The 20,006-nt window shown below is 34.7% G+C and overlaps 2 protein-coding genes across 2 annotated transcripts; both read left to right on the top strand.

Moving 5' to 3' along the window:
* The first annotated feature begins 2,867 nt into the window (after positions 1 to 2,867).
* LOC146746027 (uncharacterized) lies at positions 2,868 to 7,000 on the top strand. The gene is made up of 3 exons (XM_085499308.1): positions 2,868 to 3,087; positions 4,018 to 4,293; positions 4,440 to 7,000. Exons 1-3 carry the CDS (start codon positions 2,877 to 2,879, stop codon positions 6,587 to 6,589), a joined length of 2,637 nt encoding a protein of 878 aa, XP_085355434.1. The 5' UTR covers positions 2,868 to 2,876; the 3' UTR covers positions 6,590 to 7,000.
* A 9,494-nt stretch (positions 7,001 to 16,494) lies between these two features.
* On the top strand, positions 16,495 to 17,522 carry LOC146746026 (uncharacterized). The gene is made up of 2 exons (XM_085498902.1): positions 16,495 to 16,559; positions 17,170 to 17,522. The coding sequence occupies exons 1-2, from the start codon at positions 16,496 to 16,498 to the stop codon at positions 17,520 to 17,522; spliced, it is 417 nt and encodes a 138-aa protein (XP_085355028.1). The 5' UTR covers position 16,495.
* The last annotated feature ends 2,484 nt before the right edge of the window (positions 17,523 to 20,006 follow it).

Genomic DNA, 20,006 nt, shown 5'->3' with positions numbered 1-20,006 from the left:
ATTACAAACAGGCAATGTAAGCATGTTAAAACGATTGATAGCGATTGTAATATTACATATCTATGTGTATCATATGTTGCGGCTAATGAGCTGCTAATTAGGTGTCAATTATGATAAGTTGTGGTAGTACATTCTGAATAAAATAACATAATTTTTTTCTTTTTTTTATATGGGAAGACTTAAATTTAGATTAACTTGGTGCCACCTAATCAATGTAGTTTACCACATAGCAATTTTTACAAAAATTATCATAACCAAAATAACAACTCCATTAGTAGAATATTTTTCATTGGTGTATTACTTCATTTTTTGTATAACGGAGAACAATTCATTTTTAAAATGTGAATTCGCTATCTCAACTTGAAACAGTCCAGTCATTTTTAGCAATACATCATATTTGCTATGTATGGAAAGCAAAGAAAATTTTCTTTATGATTGACATCATTCAAAAGGCAATGACAACTCATGTACATTGTATGCCAGGGGATTCACATTTTTTCCAGAAATGTATTTATTTGCCGAAACAATTGTTAACATGATATATGCAAGACTAGAATCATGTTATAGAGACAGTATGTTTGGATACTTAACGAAAGTTATCTGGCTGTTATATACACCCTTGAAACCATGTGTAAAGTTATGTTGTACTGTGCGGGATCATTTATTGGAGTAGTTTCTTAATTTTTTAGTGTGAGTGAATATTTGCTGTTAAATATGTGGATGCCAGGTGAATACATGACCAACAGCTGTGCGGTATCTGATTCATATGTAAACCATAATCCATCATTGTTGAACACAACTTTGTATTAGACTTGTCAATGCAATACGATACTTGTGGTGTAAATACTAATGATACAGATACAAGATTATTTTAGTAACTATTTTATTTGAAAAGTTAACATAATTTTTCATTTCACTTTACTATTATGAGCTATGCGTTGTGTAAATAAGAACACGGATGAATTAGGTTTTAGAAACAACAACTTTGTCCCATTGAGACGCGACTACTGTTATTGTGACAAACATGATTAAATGTTTCCCTAAATTTGATATATCCCCTAAAGGTGATATATCATTGAAAACAAAACTACTTAAATGTTTTTTTTTTCAAAGTTGCCATTTGTTTAAACCGTTGTTTGTTATTTGTGAGAACATATTGTCTGTCATTGCAATATTTGGCGCTTCTAGTTTTTTTTTTGAACGCAACTATGACATTTTTCATATTTTTATTTTGTTAAAATCGACATACATTGACATTGATATGTATTGCACAAATAAATACTTAGTAACTATGCGTAAACTCATTTCGGAATCAGCAAAATGTCACGCAGTACAAATCATTGCTATTATTAATCCTATATTGTATTGGGTATCAATGTTGAAGCATTACAAAATATTTTACAATATAATTATAATTTACTATCTCTAATAATGTTCATAGAGTGTACAATCTACACATATTTTCATTAGACAATTTCTGAGATAATAAAATGTTATTTCTGTATACGGTCCAGTCATTATTCTGCGACATGCTGTGGTTTGATAATTATTTGACGTCATTTAGAGAACGCGAACTTTGCAAAAAAAAAGATGTTGTATGATTCATAGATGCATACAATTCTAATTGGGAATAAGTGCACAGTCACTTTGGGGCTGAAAATCAAAATAAATCGATTAGTACTATTTTTTTTTAATTTTCCCGTGTTTCCATCGCTATTACTATAATAATATTCAAGTGAACAAGCTCGACCGCCGTGAAATCGATGCATCGTCCCACAGAAATCTGTACCTGCAAATTACAATATACTTTCACTTGACAACTCGCACCTTCATTTCACTGTACATAGCTCAGGGCATGGTAGTAGAATGCTGTAGTTTAACAATATGTAGGGCATTTTTGTGTGAACTTTCTTTACATAGCATGTACAACCAGAACATGCAATTTTAAATAGAACTGGGAAATAAGTGAAATTTGATCATTTCTCTTGACAAACGCAGCCATACTTTATATTACCCCGAAGTTGTTTCGAACTTGCATACGGTGACCCGGTTAAGAAAACGACCAAGAAATAGAAGTTTGCACTAATACAAATACAAGGTGTTATGATTATAATTGTTGTTTTACGAATATAAACATGTAATTCATAAATACGAATTTAAATCCTCGTACATAAATATTGTTAGTGAATATTGCACCCCGACTTCCATAGTCAAGTCGTTAAAAACGCATTTGAGCAAGTTATCGAACACTTGGTGGAAGGCAAAAAATAAATTATTGTGCAAATTAGGTAATTAATAAGCATGTTTACAAACACCAAATTAATAAGATTGTTGTATTGTCTTAGAGTATTGTGTACAAAAAAAATACTGAAATAAGAATCAGTCTAATTATTATGAAAATCAGATGATTCATATGCAGAATTTAATGTAAATTTAATAAGTGCTACACAATGTCACAAACCATCTATGTACCAAATTTAATTGAAATGTGGTTAGAAATTGAGATATCGATAGAAAAACAGAAAAATATGAATAGTGCAATTTGGGTAACTAGTGTTCACGGATTTTAACTAAAAATCGATAAGATCTGCACATAATCCCAGGGCATCTATATAGCAAGTTTCATTGTTATGTAATGACTCGTAATCGAAATATCAGCGGAAGAGCACAATTTAGACAATTTGGTAATCGATATGCATCTATTTTACTCAACTAAACAGGTCTGTGGATTGTCCTAGAACATATATGTACTAAGTTTCATCACAATCCAATTAGTAGTTCTTTGGATATATGTGGAAAAGCCATGGAACAGCTAAGCATTAGCTAATTATCATGCAATTATTATTAAGTAATCAATATTCATAGCTTAAGGTTGTATGCGCGGAAATGCACTGCGCATACGTTCTGCGCATTTGAAGCAGACTTTCAAGATGGCTGCCACAACAAACAAGTACGCTTCGCGATCGCCGAATGCACGCAAATTTAAAGGATTTTTGACCGAGAAAGAGAAGAGAAGAAGATTGGCAGTTATCCAGGCGAACCGCCAACATAAGAAAGTTGCTGAAGTAGTTTTAGAATCAAATTCAGGTACGTACGTACGGTGTCAGTTTACGACGTAAACTTTGGTTGAGTCGTCTGCAACTGTTATCCACAACTCGAATCAATATATTTTCACATTTTATTTGTTTTTATGAACATCAGATTATGCTTATTTTGGGGGAAACAGTGTTTATTTTTTCCTAATTCCTGTTTCACTAAATACAGAAATTGTGATAAAAAAAATATTTGACAACGAAGTTTGTCTGTCGCGTCGTCTGCAGCTTTCATTAATTATGACGAGGTGCCTTCAACGCGAACTGGTAATTTTAACTATACGCACAAAACCCCCAATTTGAGGGCATGATTGTCCTCACACTTCCATATAACCAAGGGGATACAATTTTAACTATGAATAAACAGCATGTTCAAATATTTTCTATATTTTGCTGTTTTGAAATCCATATTTATTTTCCCAGTGTTATAAATTTAGAGCATTGAAATTTCATCTGTTTACTCTTCAGAAAAAAATTAACATGTAACATGATGAACTTGCGGCTGTGTTAAGGAAATTAAAATTAAAATACTTGCATATTATAGTAGATACTTGAATTTTATTTTTTCTATTTGTTATTGTGTCAAATATTTTTGTTCTAAATACATTGTAATATATATTTTTGGACATTTTCTCCCAATAAATGTTTTTTCTGAAAATAAGCCATGACCTAAAAATTATTGTTATTTTTCACATTATCTGAATGTGAGAGAGTTTCTGTTTTGCCTATGGCTCCTTTGGAAATGATGATTTTGGAATAATGGTTTCTTTTTATTTCTGTAAATATTCATACATTTCTTACGAATAGCACAGATAGTATGTTAACATCTTACTGTTGTCAATATCTGTTAGCCAGTATAGTAGTGCAAATTGCATGAAATTTATTTACATGATGACTGTAATGATAATCTGATTTATCTTTACAGAAGTTACTTCAGAAAGTGCTATAAATTGGAATGTTGGACGCAGAATAGTACAGCTGTCTGTTCTAGCTGAGGGATTAAAAGCCTGTGCTGTGTGTTGTGAACACCTTGTTCTGGTGGATTGCCAGGAGGAGAGACGATATGGTCTTGGTAGTGTACTGTATATACCTTGCCAGAGATGTGGTGCTGTAAACCATGTGTATACAGGTTCGACACATAGGAATGCCAAATCAAACCAAGGATTACCTATATTTGATGTAAATACCAAATTAGCCACCGGTAAGATTTACAGGCAAACTAAGGATTCATCTCAATTATTAACCTCTTATGGTCATATATTGGTGATCATACTTTTAGTAATGTAGGGCAGCAAAAACTAATCTTATAAAATGTTAATCTAAGTTGTTTCTTATTTCATAACATAGGAATGGTACACAGTGGAATGGGAGAGACTCATGTGAATAACTTCCTTGCCTCACTGAATATACCGGGTATACACCACAAGACATTAAAGAAAAGAGAAAGAGAAGCAGGTGTTGGTATTGAGAATGTTGCAAAACGACTGTGTGTTAAAGCTCTTACTGAAGAACAAAAACTTAGTTCACATGAAAATCAAGTTGATATTTCCTTTGATGGTGCATGGCAGCGCCGTGGCTCTGGCAAAGAATATAACAGTCTGTCAGGTCATGGTGCTGCTATAGGGGAAGCAACTGGTAAAATTATGGGATATGCTGTGCGTTCAAAGGGATGCAAAATTTGTGAAAATGGGGATATGAACACAAGAAAACATGACTGTCGTAAAAACTGGACAGGGAGTTCCAAAGCTATGGAAGGAGATATTGCTGTTGAAGTGGTAAAAACTATTAACAAAACTAGTGCTAAAACAGTATCTTTAACTATGGATGATGATACAACAACCATTCATAAACTAAGAACAGAAATTAACCAAGATATTGAAAAGAGACCAGATATGAACCACACCAAAAAAGGTCTAGGAAATAAATTATATGAACTTTCAAAAACTCACAAAATATTAACACCACGTGTTATCAAGTATTTTCAAACATGTTTTTCCTATGCTGTTACTCAGAACAAAGGTAGGCCAGCTTTAATCAATAAAAACTTGCTTGCCATTGTTCCCCATGCATTTGGATCTCATGAATCATGTGATCGTAAATGGTGTGGTTACCAACGTCAGCCAGATACTTACTGCCACAAACGTCTTCCATATGGTAAAGATCTTTCTGGGGTAGAATTGCGTAAAGATTTAAAATCTATTTTTGAAATTTATGCTGCATGTGCAAATAAACTTTCTCTTATGAGTTCAACACAAGCCAATGAAAGTTTTCATAACACTGTTGCTTCTAAAGCACCAAAAAACAGACATTACAGTAAATCAGAAAGTTTAAATATCCGCATTGCAGCAGCAGTTTCACAGAAAAATAGTGGATACACATATGTTTGTAGTGTTAACAAAGAAAATGGACTATCTCCTGGAATTGTTTCACAGGTGAGGGGAATAAAACTAGACAATAAAGCAAGAAAAAGAAAGATGCAGACAGAAAACAAAAAATACAAACTTAGACGTATACAATTAAAAGAGGAGCGAAACAAAAAATGTAATGCTACTGAGTTAAGAGAAGGTGACACATACAACACAAACATTGCAATTAGAAATGACATTGATATTACATGTATTCCTGAACCAGTTAATGCTCCTGTAAGTTTTCCAGTAAAAATACTTCAAGATTCTCCTGTTGTTGTATTTGATCTTGAAACAACATCATTTGGTATTGATTCCTCAATTTGTCAGATTGCTGCATCTTATGATGGTAAAATATTTGATGAGTATGTTGACCCCTGTCAGCCAATACATCCAGCAGCATCCAATGTAACTGGGTTGACATATACATGTGGTAAACTGTTTCATAACTTTAATTTAGTACCAACATTATCACAGAAAGATGCTCTTGAGAGTTTTATAGAATGGATTCCATTAAATTCTGTGTTAGTTGCACATAACTGTAAGAATTTTGATGCTAGGATTCTGGTTAGTTCTGTGCAAAGATATGGTCTTTTAGACAAACTGAAACATAAACATTGCTGCTTTTCTGATACGCTCTCTGTATTTCGTGAAATTTTACCACCTCGATCATCTTACTCTGAAGAAAACCTGGTTAATGATTATTTACACACTGAATACAGTGCTCACAATGCAAAACATGATGTACATATGCTTCAACAATTGATTGGTAAATGTAATGTTGACATCAGCCATATTAGTAAACATAGCTTCTCTGTTGATTTTATTATAGAAGCTCTTGAATTTCTATTGTGTAAAAAGAAAAATCTGTCTTCTCTTAGTCAACTAATAAGTAAGAAGGTAATTACAAAGTGTATGGCTGAGAAAATAGCTGCTTCTGGTCTGGCTTTTTGTCACTTGAACTTGGCTTATAGCAGAGGAGGGATAGATGGATTGGTGAAGTTGCTTAGTGAAGATTATTTTGGTCATCCACGGGTAACCAAACATAAAAAAACATTCTTGTCACTATCGCAGTTTTTTGAAAAGAAGTAACTATATTTAAAACAATGATTAATGACTCTTGTGATATTTTTTTAGTTCACTAATCCATCCATTCATTACATGACTTCTTTGAGAACACTAGACTGATATTTGGTATGTAAATGTCTCATAGGGTGAAAATGGGATTATTCATGCAATGTTGGCATATTTTCTGAAAAGAAAACACTTTTTTTGTCCATTGAAGGTTATTGTATCTAAATATGTGTATTTATATCCAGATTTAAAAAAAATTAAATACATACAATTGTATATTAATAAAATGATAAAGCAAGTGTTATATGATTTTAAAATATGTGAAATATTTAATTATATTAGTATTTATGGACCACTTTTATTTATTTATCGATATATGAATATTTAAAAAAACAGAACACAAAATAAATATTACTTACAATTAAACAATACTGATCTTTTTGTCACTTCATGTATGGTAACACTAGTCATACTCTGCCTTGTATGTATGTTACAGCACACCACACCCCTCCCCACCACCATACACACCTGTGCCCTAACTGAGAATACAATGCTTTCATCAGTATCCCTCAGAAGAAAATAATACTTCAGTGCATTAATAGTGGCTTGACTTTGAATTTCTATATTTCCAATGAAAGGTAAGAATATTCTCCCAAGCACCCAGCCAATATATATAAACTGTACTTCATATATAAAACAATATAATCTACTGATGTTGGATGTACATGACCATATTTGATGTACCCCGGTATGTATATTGACAAGGGGACTGGCAAAGGTCAAAGGTCACGCAAATGATCCAACATGGCCACCAAGATTATTGAAACTGACAATTAAACTAATTATTTCTCAAAAAGTAGTGCATTAACATACCATTTTCAATGTATAATATGGAATAACTTCATAAGCACTCGACATATACACAATTTCAAGAGATTTCCATGGATGAAATTTTTTGTAGGACAGTTTCTATGAATTTTTTTATCTAAAATACAAAACCAAATGAAGGAAACTATTGTTTTCTTTAAATAGGTAATTTCTTAAATTCATTAGAATTGAATTTAAATATGAACTCATATTATGTGCTGATAGGATAAAACCAATTTCAGTAAAAATGTGGATTAAGACCGAGTATAAATGACAACTTAAGTTATTTATTAAAGCTACTTAAAAATGCTGACTCAGCATAATTGTGAGTTGTGTATCTTAAAAATTAGTACATTAACCCCATGTTTTTTTCTTTTCTATGAGTTTAGAGTAACATGTCCTGTACACCTGTAGTATTTTAAACGATTTTCCATGGGTTTTTTATTTTGTAGCATACATCCTTAAACCAAAACCTAATCAAATCTACGCATTAGCTCAGGATATTTATGTATCAAGTTTCATCAAAAACTAGCATATGGTTCATGAGATATTAGACATGATATGAAACTGCGCCATCAAACGTCCGTGTGCAACTTATTTTTTAGTTTGTGAATTAGAGATTTGTTTGGAGATCAATTTAATATAATTGTCTTATGTCATCCTATAGTATTAAGCGGGTACAAAATATTATGGAACAATTGGTCTTCTGGTGGAATTACATTGCACAGTCAGTATTGCAAACAATGCGGGTTTCGTCTATCAGGGTTGTTATAGGTGGATGGCTCGTCAGGTTGAATATACGGGAAGTGGTTGTAACGGGGAATAGGTAACTCGCAAGACAGTGAGTGGTACTCTAGGATCGCTCGACACGTATGCGCACCATTCAGTCGTAAGGACATCAGTAGTATAGTACAGCCATATATTTATTACAACTTCAATTGTCGCCATAAGCCCCCGGTCCTGTTACCTCCTGTTACGCTAAAACCTCCCATTTTTATAATCGACAGTGTTAATCGTTCAACCAATAGTCTTAATACTTTGCATGCGTTGTTATGACGACATGTGGACTCCACCACTGAGGGCGTCGCCTTATAGCATCGTCATGACAACAGCAATGCAACTTGGTGGCACTGTCCTGTCCAACGAAAGATGAAAATGACTCCATTTTTGGACCGTTGGAACGTATAGTTAAAATATATACATACAGTAGGAACTACATAAAAGTAAGTACAGACATTAGGAATTGTATTAAATCAAATACAAACAACAAGAAATATATAAAAATTAAATACAGATAGAAGAAAATATAAAAACAATTTCGGTGATTAAATAAATAGGATGATTATAATGTTAAAATGATGGACGAGTCTGACACAAGAGTCTTTTTAGATTCGTCTGGACCGCGAGTCTTCCAGATGTGTCTGGACCGCGTCTGGACAAGATGGTCATATTATATTCAGGATCACCACAATAATTAGACTTGTATACAGGATCTGCAACAAGGGGAAAACATAAAATATTACTCATTTGCAACTATGTTTGTAAATAATAGTAATTTTATTTTACTTCTTGTCAAACTCATTAAGCCTAAGTTATTGTTTATTATACTTATATATATATATATATATACATTTTAAATTCCTTACCTCAATTATCTTGTCAAATATTTAGGAGAGCAGTTGAATACGCTGATGTCGGGGTTTAACTGACTCGATATACTCACCACAGTTAAATATGCACAGAGCTATAAACGGGACAGTAATCTTTCGTCGAGGGAATGCTGGCTTAGCCAATAGGGCGTAGCATATTTGTTTAAAGGGACCAATCACCGACCATATGCATATTTTGTGTCTTCTGTCAGGAATCACGTGATGATGCTCATTTCGTAATTGTTGCAATGTATCTTTTACTACTATTATCACTTAAAACAAATGTATAGATGCGTGAAATTATAACAATAGATATGGGACTAAGGAATATCGTATTGTCTTTGGACCTCTTTTATCACGATACGTTATAGGGTCTTGATGTCAAAACATGATGAATGCGTGTTTTCAGTAATACCACCCACATGACAAAATCTGTGCAATGCGTTAACAAAGTATGTATGGGGTGTTAAAATATAGACTCCGCTATGGGTCAATAGGAGGGTGACAATAAGACAAATTCAAATTGTTATTTTGAAGCTTTACGTTACCTATATGATAAAATTCGTAGGAAAACGGCACCTAAAATATGTGTGTTACTGAACAAAAGTGGATTAACAAAAAAGAATACAAAATAAAAAGAAAAAGAATTATTATAATGTTAAAATAGATAAGAGTTAAACAGTGGCATGTTATTCTCTTTCAGTATAGATCTAATAAAATTACGTTTAGGCCGTGAATTCTTCCCTACGGTGGGGATAGTGTTTGTATCTACGAATTGTTGTGCCACGTAGTTGAGATCGATGTACGGCACATATGAATTACGATTACTGGGATATCCTTGCCATTTACAAAGATATTCCCTAACTCCTTTATTCCAACGACATTTTATGATTTTTTTCAACTATATATTCAGATTCATCACTAGAAGTTGACGATTGTGACGATTCAAGGCTAATGTCTTGTGAATCTTGGCTATTAGTCTGTTCTGTTTGGTTATCCGCTATTATGTCTTTATGTTCAGCTTAAGGGATATCATTAACCTGGTTGTCATAGCAAGTGGGTCTAATAAATGCCAGTTTTAGGCGGTCATACTAAACAACATGACGAAGTTTCTTTCCACTTTCAGGGTCAATACGTTTGGCTGTATTTGTAGGGTATGTCTCAAAAATTCTGTAGGGACCACTAAATTGATGTATGAACTTACCACGTGATGGAAAATGTACATATACCAATTCGTTAACTTCAAAATTGATAGGATGTTTGTGACGGTTATAGCGATTAATCATTTCTTGTTGGAACATACGAGTATTGTTGAGTGCAACTTTTCAGGCATGTTTTCTATGTATGGCTAAATTATTATAGTGAGTGCTAACATTTATATATCCTGTCGTAGATGGCGTACATTCTATGTCTACGGGAAAAGTTGGCGGGAAACCGAATAACATGAAAGCGGGACTAACACCAGTCGTAGCGTTTATCGAAATGTGCTGAGAAAATAATGCAAATGGGAGCTATTTTGCTGATTGCATAGAGATAGTATGAATGAGCGTTTGAATTGCTCGTTCAGTTAGACCTTGTGCTCTAGGATGTCTACTTGCTGAAATGCGTTTGTTGACATTGAATATACGGCAAACATATAGAATTACCTGAGAAAGAAGATTATTACAGCAATCACTATGTATTTCCCTGACCACCCCAAACATACTAAAAAACTCAACTAGTTTGTATGCTATGCTTTCGGATCTAGCATCTTTTAGAGTGTAGCATACCGGGTATCGTGTTAGGGCGTCGGTAAAAATAAGAACATAAATAAATATTTTGTTTTAGGCAGGGGGCCTATCAAAGCCATACAAACTCTATGCATTGGGTAGACAAAGGACTGTGACAGGAAATTTGATTTACAATAAATGTTTGCTCGTTTTCTAGTATGACAGCGTTCACATGTCTTCACGTAATTGTACGTTTGTTTTGCCAAAATATCTCTAAGCAGTGCGTATGTACGTTCAAAACCTGCATGATTAGCGGCGGTAGGCGAATCGTGCATACGTTTCAAAGTTTGATTTTGTAGGACCTTAAGGATTACCAGTTGTTTAATTATTTGCTTAGAATCCGTCGTTTAACCGATGGGGGACGCTAGTCAATAGAGAGCACTGTCCACTATCATATGATATTGGGCCTGTAACATGATTCTTTTAGCCAAATATCATCATCTGAATTCGTGTGTGAATTATTACTGGAAGTATTTTCACTGTCAGGGGATGAAGAAATAAGGTTAGAATTATCGGCACTGGAAGTAGAATCACTGTTGGAATCGTTAGATTCGTTTATACCTAAAGAGAAAACTTGTGCTGTTAAATTCACATCATATACCTCATGTTCTTTCACCTCATCGTCTGATTTAATTGTTTCCCTAAGAAAGTCCAAATTAATGGAGTTAGCATAGAAACGCTTCACTTTACGTCTTTTGTGTAATTTCCTTTTGTTAACTCGATCACCAAAGTCTTGCTCATCACTATTGTCTGCATCATAACAAGACAATGGCGAGGTTGTTAATGATGTCTCACCTGCTTGTGAAACCAGAGTGTTGAGTGCATCCTTCGGGGATACCGCATTGTTATTATTCGTTGTGAGACGAGATATGAAAGTAGCAGGTGGCTGTGAAGCAACATTCCCGTTGTTTGCTGGTGTGTCTGCGTTTGTACGTGTGAAATCAAAAGCCTCAAGACTCTCAGTCTGTGTACTAATGTGGGAATAAAATTTTGAACAATAATAGAACATAGAATTTAGAACATAATATAATGAGTATAGCTCCAAATCCCCAATTGACCAACGTGCTTGTTGTTTTGATAATTTGTGACCTGAGGCGAAAATTAATCTTTGTTTAGAATCTTGAACCTGTTCTAGGGTGAAAGCCACTGCTTTAGTTCTGGCATCGCAATAAATTTCGAATTCTTTGTTAAAATCTGGGAACCCTAAAACAGGATAGTTACACAATTTATCTTTCAACTCGACAAATGCCTGTTCACATTTGTCTGTCCATACAAATTTAGTGTTAGATTTAGTTAAGTTATATAACGGACTAGCAATTGCTGAAAAATGTCTAATGCATTTTCTGTAATAATTTGCTAGACCAGTGAAAGCTCTGACTTCGCGTACTGTAGTGGGACGAGGATAATTCGCAATAGCCGATATTTTCTCTGAATCCGGCGAGATACCTTCCGCTGACAGTACGTGCCCCAAGAATTTAATCTGAATTTTAGCAAATTGGCATTTACCTGGTTTCAGTTTTAGACCACTTTTAATGAACGTCTGCAGAACAAAATCTATATGTTGTATATGCGATTCAAATGTAGGGGAAAATATAAATATATCGTCAATATATATCATGAGGTATTTCCATAATACATTGTTGAAAATAGCGAATAATGTTCTTTGGAACTGGGCACTAGAATTACAAGATCCCATGGGCACACGCTTGTATCGATAAGGATTGTTTGCTGTTTTAAATGTTGTACAGTCCCTGGAATTCGGAGATAATTCTAATTGGTGAAAAAGACGACTGTACATCCAGAGTTGTAAATAGAGTAGGTTTATTAACGCCCATATATTCTAGACAATCTTGTGCTTTGGGGAGGGGAAAATTAAACGGGAAGGTTTGAGAGTTGAGACCTCTAAAATCACAAGTAAAACATATTTTGCCATTTGGTTTATTAACTAGAACGATAGGAGCATTCCATTGGCTGACTGTTTCCTCAATTATGCCCTGGTTTCGGTAATTTGTTCGTTAAGGGATTCTCTTTGATTTAGGTTAAGTCGATACGGTTGTCGGTTCACTGGGCGCACGTCAGGTTTTAGTTGAATTTCATGAGAAAAGATATTACAAAACCCAATTTGACCATCTCTGCCAACGAATGCTGCTTTATTTCGCAGAATAGTATCCCTTAGTATTTGTCGCTTGAATACATTCAGTTTTAGGTGGAATAGCGAAACTACGAGCAGCGGAAAATGTTGTAGGCGTTTGAAAACTAAATTTATTGGAACCATAATCAACTTTAACTTTATGTATGGCCAAACAATCCTGGGCTAAAATGATATCTTGCCATAATTCTGGGATAATGTAGAGATGTAATTTTACTTTTTGAGAGCCAATAATGACAGAAGTTTCTGAAACACCTTCTACTTTAGTGGATCACACGAAGCTGTAGTGATTCTAGAAACCGTTGGTTTAGAGCGCGGAATGTGGCGGAGAGATGGGATTTTCTTGAAAATATTATTATTTGCACAACTTATCATGGCATCACTATCTAATAAACATTGAATATTATAGCTCTTAATTTGTACATTAATCAAATTATCGAAATGTATATCGTGCGATCCAGGAAGAGCAATGGAATTTAATGGGAACTGTGATGGGTTAAGTTTATTGTGATCATGAAACAGACACACCACCACTTACCGTGACTGATTGTGGTAGTTTAAAGACCTCTGATTACATTGAAATGCTTTATAGTTTTCCGAACAACAATTATAGCAAGCTGGACGAGAAATTTCGGTCGTGGTAAGTTTGTGGTTGTCGTCGTTTATAGTGCGAGGGCCGGGACCAACATTCTGAATTGTCGTGACCAGGTCTGTTGCAATAATCACAATATTTGCTAGATCCATGTACGCATTTCTCTGTAGCGTGACCGACCATTTGGCAATTTGAACAGTACAAAGATTTACGTTGGTTGAAAAATGTACCATTACTCCTTCCTTGGGCATATCCGTCACCCTGTAGTGATACGGAACGGATTTTGTCATGTCAGACTGCTGTCGATAATGTTGCGGTATGCGTGAGTGTGATGTACTCTGAGAGTGTATGTGGTTTATACTGCCAGTAATGTCTTCGTCTTTACTCATCTGAAGCTCTGATAAATGTTTTGCATTTTCTCCCATTTGTAATTGTAATTTATCCAGTTTCGTCGAACGTGCGTGGGTGGTCAAATTATTAGCGCTAGCACTGGGTACGCCAGGAATTAGTATGTGCGATAAGTTCATATTCATAACATATATCCAAAAGCCTCCTCCATTGTTTTGGGATTTTTTAGAATGATATATGGAGCGTACTCGTTTTGCAAACCTTTAAGAAACGTGATAAGTAAATTGTTGGTGTCACCATTAGATTTCTCGACCTCTAAAGTTAAAACACGCGCATATTCTGCAGCACTTTGACATATCTGTTGTTTTATATTATCCAGAGATTTAGATACAAACCACTCGGTAGATTTATTGCGAAAATGTGTTTTAAACTCGGTTTCTAGTTCCGTGAATGTAGTTTTAATTTGTTGTGAAAGATTCCTATGCCAATCAAATGCTAACACGCCTAAAAATAGTAGGAATGCGCGGAACGTTTTCTCTTCCGACCACTGATTGAAAGTACAAAATTGGGTAAATTGGGTTCACCATCTTCAATGTTAGACATAAATTCTTGGATTGGAGTATAAGTCATTTTGTTTACTTTAGCTCTAGATCTTGTTTGAATAATATGAGGCAAATCAGAGGCCATAAACCAAGTATATATCAAAATTAATAAAATAATACGTACCATAGATTGAATATAATCTTGTGTCTTGGCGTCGCGTGTTGAGTGGATTCTCCACCAATGTAAACAATGCGGGTTTCGTCTATCAGGGTTGTTATAGGTGGATGGCTCGTCAGGTTGAATATATGGGAAGGTTGTAATGGGGAATTGGTAACTCGCAAGGCAGTGAGTGGTACTCTAGGACATCAGTAGTATATAGTACAGCCATTTATTTATTACAACTTCAATCGTCGCCATAAGCCCCCGGTCTTCTTCCACCATATTATGCTAGAAACTCCCATTTTTATAATCGACAGTGTTAATCGTTCAACCAATAGTCTTAATACTTTGCATGCGTTGTTATGACGGCATGTGGACGACACCACTGAGAGCGTCGTCCCATAGCATCTTCATAACAACAGCAATGCAACTTGGTGACAGTATCCCAATAAGTAATCACTAACAAACGATCACCGCTTACAAATTGACGTTCGTTGGCGGGTGAAATTGAAAAATCGCCCTGGATTTCCGTCCTCTGTGAATGGGTATATCAAAGCAACCCCAAAACACAAATTCGAGTGCAACGTTTGCACTCAGAAAACGGTTAGTCGTTTTTCGTTGCATCAATATAGCGATCTACAAAAGAAACCGGTGATATTACGCATCGAGTATGATGATACAGGGCCAAACGATTAATCAGTGAAAAACATACATTCACCAATGCATCCAAATATGGTACCAATTACCGATACCAAATATTATTATTACTACCAAACATATGTAATTGTGTAGTTATGTCATGGGTAAATTGATTTAAGTTAACGTTTGTCTATTGAATGCACGGTTACTGAGAGATCGTAACCAGAGAATTTCTACTGAACACTCTCAAAATGTACCATTGTAAGCCATGGTGACAGGTCGCAGATTTAATACACGAAATAAATCAACCATGAGCTTTTTTCAGAAACGTAGTCCGACTACCAAGTATACTTTGCAGCAATGTTCCATTGTGACGTCACCAATTAAAATACAATAAATGACCAGCAGTAGACAGCAACTTGGAGACTCAATCTTTTTATTAAAATATTTATTTTATTCTCAGATATATAACTATAAATATGATAATATTCACATACCAAGAACTGGTTTTGGACATCTGGGTAGCAAGCATTACACGTGCACTTTAATGCCGTCGCTGATTAGCTTCTAACGATGGAAAATGTGGTTGGGATAGGCAGCAAATTTTAGAGTTTGCATTGTCCTTATTTTAGTTTGAATACGAATATACAATTTCAGTTAGGCTCATTAAAGCTTGTCTGTGTGTATTTACGTTGATATGCTGATGAGGTCAATGGTCAAACGGAAAACGGAAACTTCGCACAATTATTTGACTCAGCTAAACATAATTGTATTTTGAAACTTCGTTGCTTTGCTGTAGACATATCTATGTATGTTAAGGTCATTGGCTGTTTATTTAGCCACATAGCCAATACACGGGGTTCCGGCCTCGGATCGCCAACTATAGCGGTCGAAATTTTAATAAGTAATTGTATACCGTCTATATGCTATATGTTCATTAATTCGCTTACAGAGTTCGTTGAATTCGCCATACAAAAAGTTAATTTGTTTCATTTGTTTTGCCGAACATTTGTTTCAAACGGTGACATTGAATTACCTGAAAAGAATTACAACGAAAATATGCAATACAGCAACTCTCGTTTTATGAATAGTTATATATTAACCAGTGTGTCAACTGGTGACCTAGATTCATAATAGTGTCTCCCGTTGACCTTTGATTAGATCACGTGATTTTGAAGGGTCAGACAAAGGGAAGTCCATATCGGCATTATGTTGACTGGAAACCGAGTATTGGTAAAATGTTATTGTGTTTTGATTATTGGAGTTACAGTCTGTAAGTATAATATACACATGTACCTGTAAATCGTATAAATATGAACTGTTTATACGATTCAAATTGTTTAAGAAATACAAGTTTATCGCACGAAATTGTACAAGGAAGTAAACAAGTCACCTTTAAGGTAGCTGTTTATATGTAACGCTAAACACAGCTACATCGATTCATAATAGTGTCTCCTGTTCCCCAAAGATGTCAATTATCAATTTCAGTTGAGAACAAGCCATTCGTGTTGTCCTACATAATAAATGTGGGCGAACGTTATCTACAAACGGTTAACTATAAAATGGTTATGGGGTCACGTCTTGTTTACATATGCAATAATGGCAACAATAAAGCTAATTCATTCATTGTATGTAATATTACATCTCATAGACTTCGGTTATATATACATTTTTACTGACATCATTGTAAAACAAGCTTACACACTGTCACATGTTGTAAGTTAAAGTTGTTTTGTGCGCATAGTAACATTATTGCCATTGGCGTAGTCAAGTCCTGACAAATAAATTGGCTTTACTTCTTTGTAAACTTAAATTGGTTGAACCAAATATAAGTTTGACGAAGTTATGAAGATATTGTCAATGGACACTTCTTTCCTTTCTAGGTCATAGTTTTGATGTTGTTGGACCAACAGATGTTAATATTCTACTAGGAGAAGATGCTACTCTGAATTGTGTCATCACAGACTTTAATGGTAGAGTAGGAAAGTGGTCTAAAGTTAATGACGCTGATAACATATTTGGTTTATATAACGGTGTAGATCCATATGAAGGCCTTGGTCATGATTCTACAAAACACAATGACTGGAGTGTGGATACTACTGGAACAAACCACTATGATTTAAAGATACCCAATGTAGATATCAACGATCAAGGATGTTATTTTTGTGGGATTGGAACTGCAGACTCCATCAGTATGTCAAACACATGTGGAAATCTCAGAATAATAGGTGAATAATTCTTTATTTTAAACTACATGTATCTCGTCAATGATCGGCGTACACTGCGAACCACATCATCGTCTACTTAGTTCACTACGAAACAACATAATATAACAGGTAATCGTTGAAAGAAAATAGAAGCTGTGGACTACCAGGGAGTATATTTAAGGTATATCCGCCCAGAGGCGAGTATATCACAGGTTTTGGATCAGTTTCACGACATATACTGTAGATCACTGTAGACTAATTAATAGTTTGGCGTTGTTTTTCTAATTATGAAAAACAATCCCAGACTTCTATTTTAACCAAAAATATAAGGTGGGCGCAATGTTGGTCTTTTAAACTGAGAAAGTATGTTAAACCGGCTTGCATAAATCAAAACTACCTCTCACCCAATTACTATCGTGCACGTGACACACTGTTTAATATATTTATTACAACAATAATATCATGCGATATGACGGCGCGTTCTAATTGGTCGATCTGATTGTGATTGGGGTCACCACTCGAATGCATAAATGGCAATATTCATTGGCAGATTTTCTCATAAGTGTTATTTTTGTTCGCATGTCTTTAGTTGTGCACGTCAATTCAATAAGCACCCAGTCGATTTTTGCCTTGCCCGTAGTGTAGTGTAAACGAAGGGGAAGGTATAGTAAGGGGAAGATTTTGGCGTTGTTGTTGTTGTTGGCGTGACTTGTGGGTGTGATAACTCAAGTATATTTTCTCAATCGGTTTGAAATTTATATATGATATAAACAAACATGCAAAAATGGCCGAGTTCGATGTTGGTGTATTTTTCTTGCATAATTAATGAGAGATGGCTACTGATTGGTTTTCGCTTGTGTGCGCGTTAACTCGAGTAATTTTTACATGATCGATCAGAAATTGATATAGGGTATAAACAAACATGCAACGATGGCCAAGTTCGATGTTGGTGCATTTTGCTTGCAGAATTAATGAGAGATGGCTACTGATTGGTTATCTCTTGTGGGTGCGACAACTCAAGTAGTTTTTACCCGATCAGTTTCAAAGTTATATATGTTATAAACAAAGGCGTAAGGATAACCAAGTTCAATATTAGTGCACTTGACATGCATAAATAATTAGATATGTAGTAATTATTTTTTCAGTTAAAAAGTAATTGTTGTGAAAGCTTTTTTTAGTTGAAGAAAAGTAATTTTAATGTTTTGAAATTCAATCCTCCTAATCTGTATCAGGATTTAACGAGAACATCTATGGTGTAATAGTTGTTATGAAATCCTTATTGGAACCAGTGCCATCTTATGTTTATTATAGAAAAATGCCTTTGTTTTTACTCTAGTTAATATTTGACCTTTGTGTGAAGTCACTGTATGGTAATTAGATCTGTTCAAAGTTTATTTTCAAACACATTTGTCAGTTTATACTGTGAGCAGTAATCTCCTCAAATAGCTGCATTGGGTTAATTTTGTACAACTATGTGTCATTTCATTTCCATTGTGTGACTTGAGTATGTTTTTCCATGTTATTATAATCAGAGCCACCTGGAGTTCATTATTAGAAAATGCCTTCTATTTATACATTAGTTAACAATTGATCTTTGTGAGAAGTCATTAATCTGGTCAAGGTTGATATTCAAGACCACTGTGGTTAAACATTATAAGATAGTATTCTACTGTTTGCAGTTGTACTCAGTACTGTTCCTTATTGTTCAGTGAAATATTCAAGACCCCTGTGGTTAAACATTATAAGATATTATATTATAGCATTATCAATACCAGTGAATTTTATGACGTCATTGCAGCAGATTATTCGCGATAATGTATTACATTATTGAGCATCAAGGCCCTGTCCCATGGATATGATGAATACAATGTTGATTTCGAAAACGAATAAAGAAGAAACTATTGAAAAAGAAGAGAAATTGTTAGATAACAAGTATTTAATACCAAAGTCGGCATCAAATAAAACGATCCATAACCAATAACAGCGGGTTTCAATATCGAAATCAGACAATATTTTGAAGGTATCGTCGTCTGTTCTGTACGCTAACGCGCGTTCGGGCGAAGCGTTCCATCTTGTATGCACGCTTCTAGATTCCGCGACTGATGCCACTGTCCTGGTGGTCTCCTGATTAGTTCGCCTTATCGTGTTGATAAAGTGAGGTTAACCGAGGATAATTTATTCAAGCAAATGCAAACGAAATGGGGGTACAATGTATGCCTACGAGTACAGAGAGATGAATTTGTTCTGTTTGTGTACTACAAAATTTTCGAAACGAGACTTATATTTCCTCGGCGTCGACTCCTAGTAAATGTAACTGTCCGGGCACAGTTTGTATAAACATGGAATTATAAACCATAAACTATATGGTTTATAGTTCTATAGTATAAATAAATGAAAATATCCGTGTTCTCAGGTGTGTATCTGTTTATTTTATACAGTGAGATTAACACTGTTGGTTCTCCTTCTAGGATGGCTAACACCCACTAGCTTTCCGGTCATGTTTGTTCGCCCGC

Source organism: Saccoglossus kowalevskii, chromosome 5 (assembly GCF_978046115.1).
Source record: "Saccoglossus kowalevskii chromosome 5, keSacKowa6.1, whole genome shotgun sequence".
Classification (NCBI taxonomy): Eukaryota; Metazoa; Hemichordata; class Enteropneusta; family Harrimaniidae; genus Saccoglossus; species Saccoglossus kowalevskii.
The sequence above is the reverse complement of the archived record's forward strand: the minus strand, read 5'-3'. Positions and strand labels throughout refer to the sequence as shown.

Coding starts and splice junctions, on each gene's coding strand:
- LOC146746027 (XM_085499308.1), top strand. CDS start 2,877: ATGCGCGGAAATGCACTGCGCATACGTTCTGCGCATTTGAAGCAGACT. Junction 3,088..4,017: donor AGTTTTAGAATCAAATTCAG/GTACGTACGTAC, acceptor TTATCTTTACAG/AAGTTACTTCAGAAAGTGCT. Junction 4,294..4,439: donor AAATACCAAATTAGCCACCG/GTAAGATTTACA, acceptor TTCATAACATAG/GAATGGTACACAGTGGAATG.
- LOC146746026 (XM_085498902.1), top strand. CDS start 16,496: ATGTTGACTGGAAACCGAGTATTGGTAAAATGTTATTGTGTTTTGATT. Junction 16,560..17,169: donor GATTATTGGAGTTACAGTCT/GTAAGTATAATA, acceptor TTTCCTTTCTAG/GTCATAGTTTTGATGTTGTT.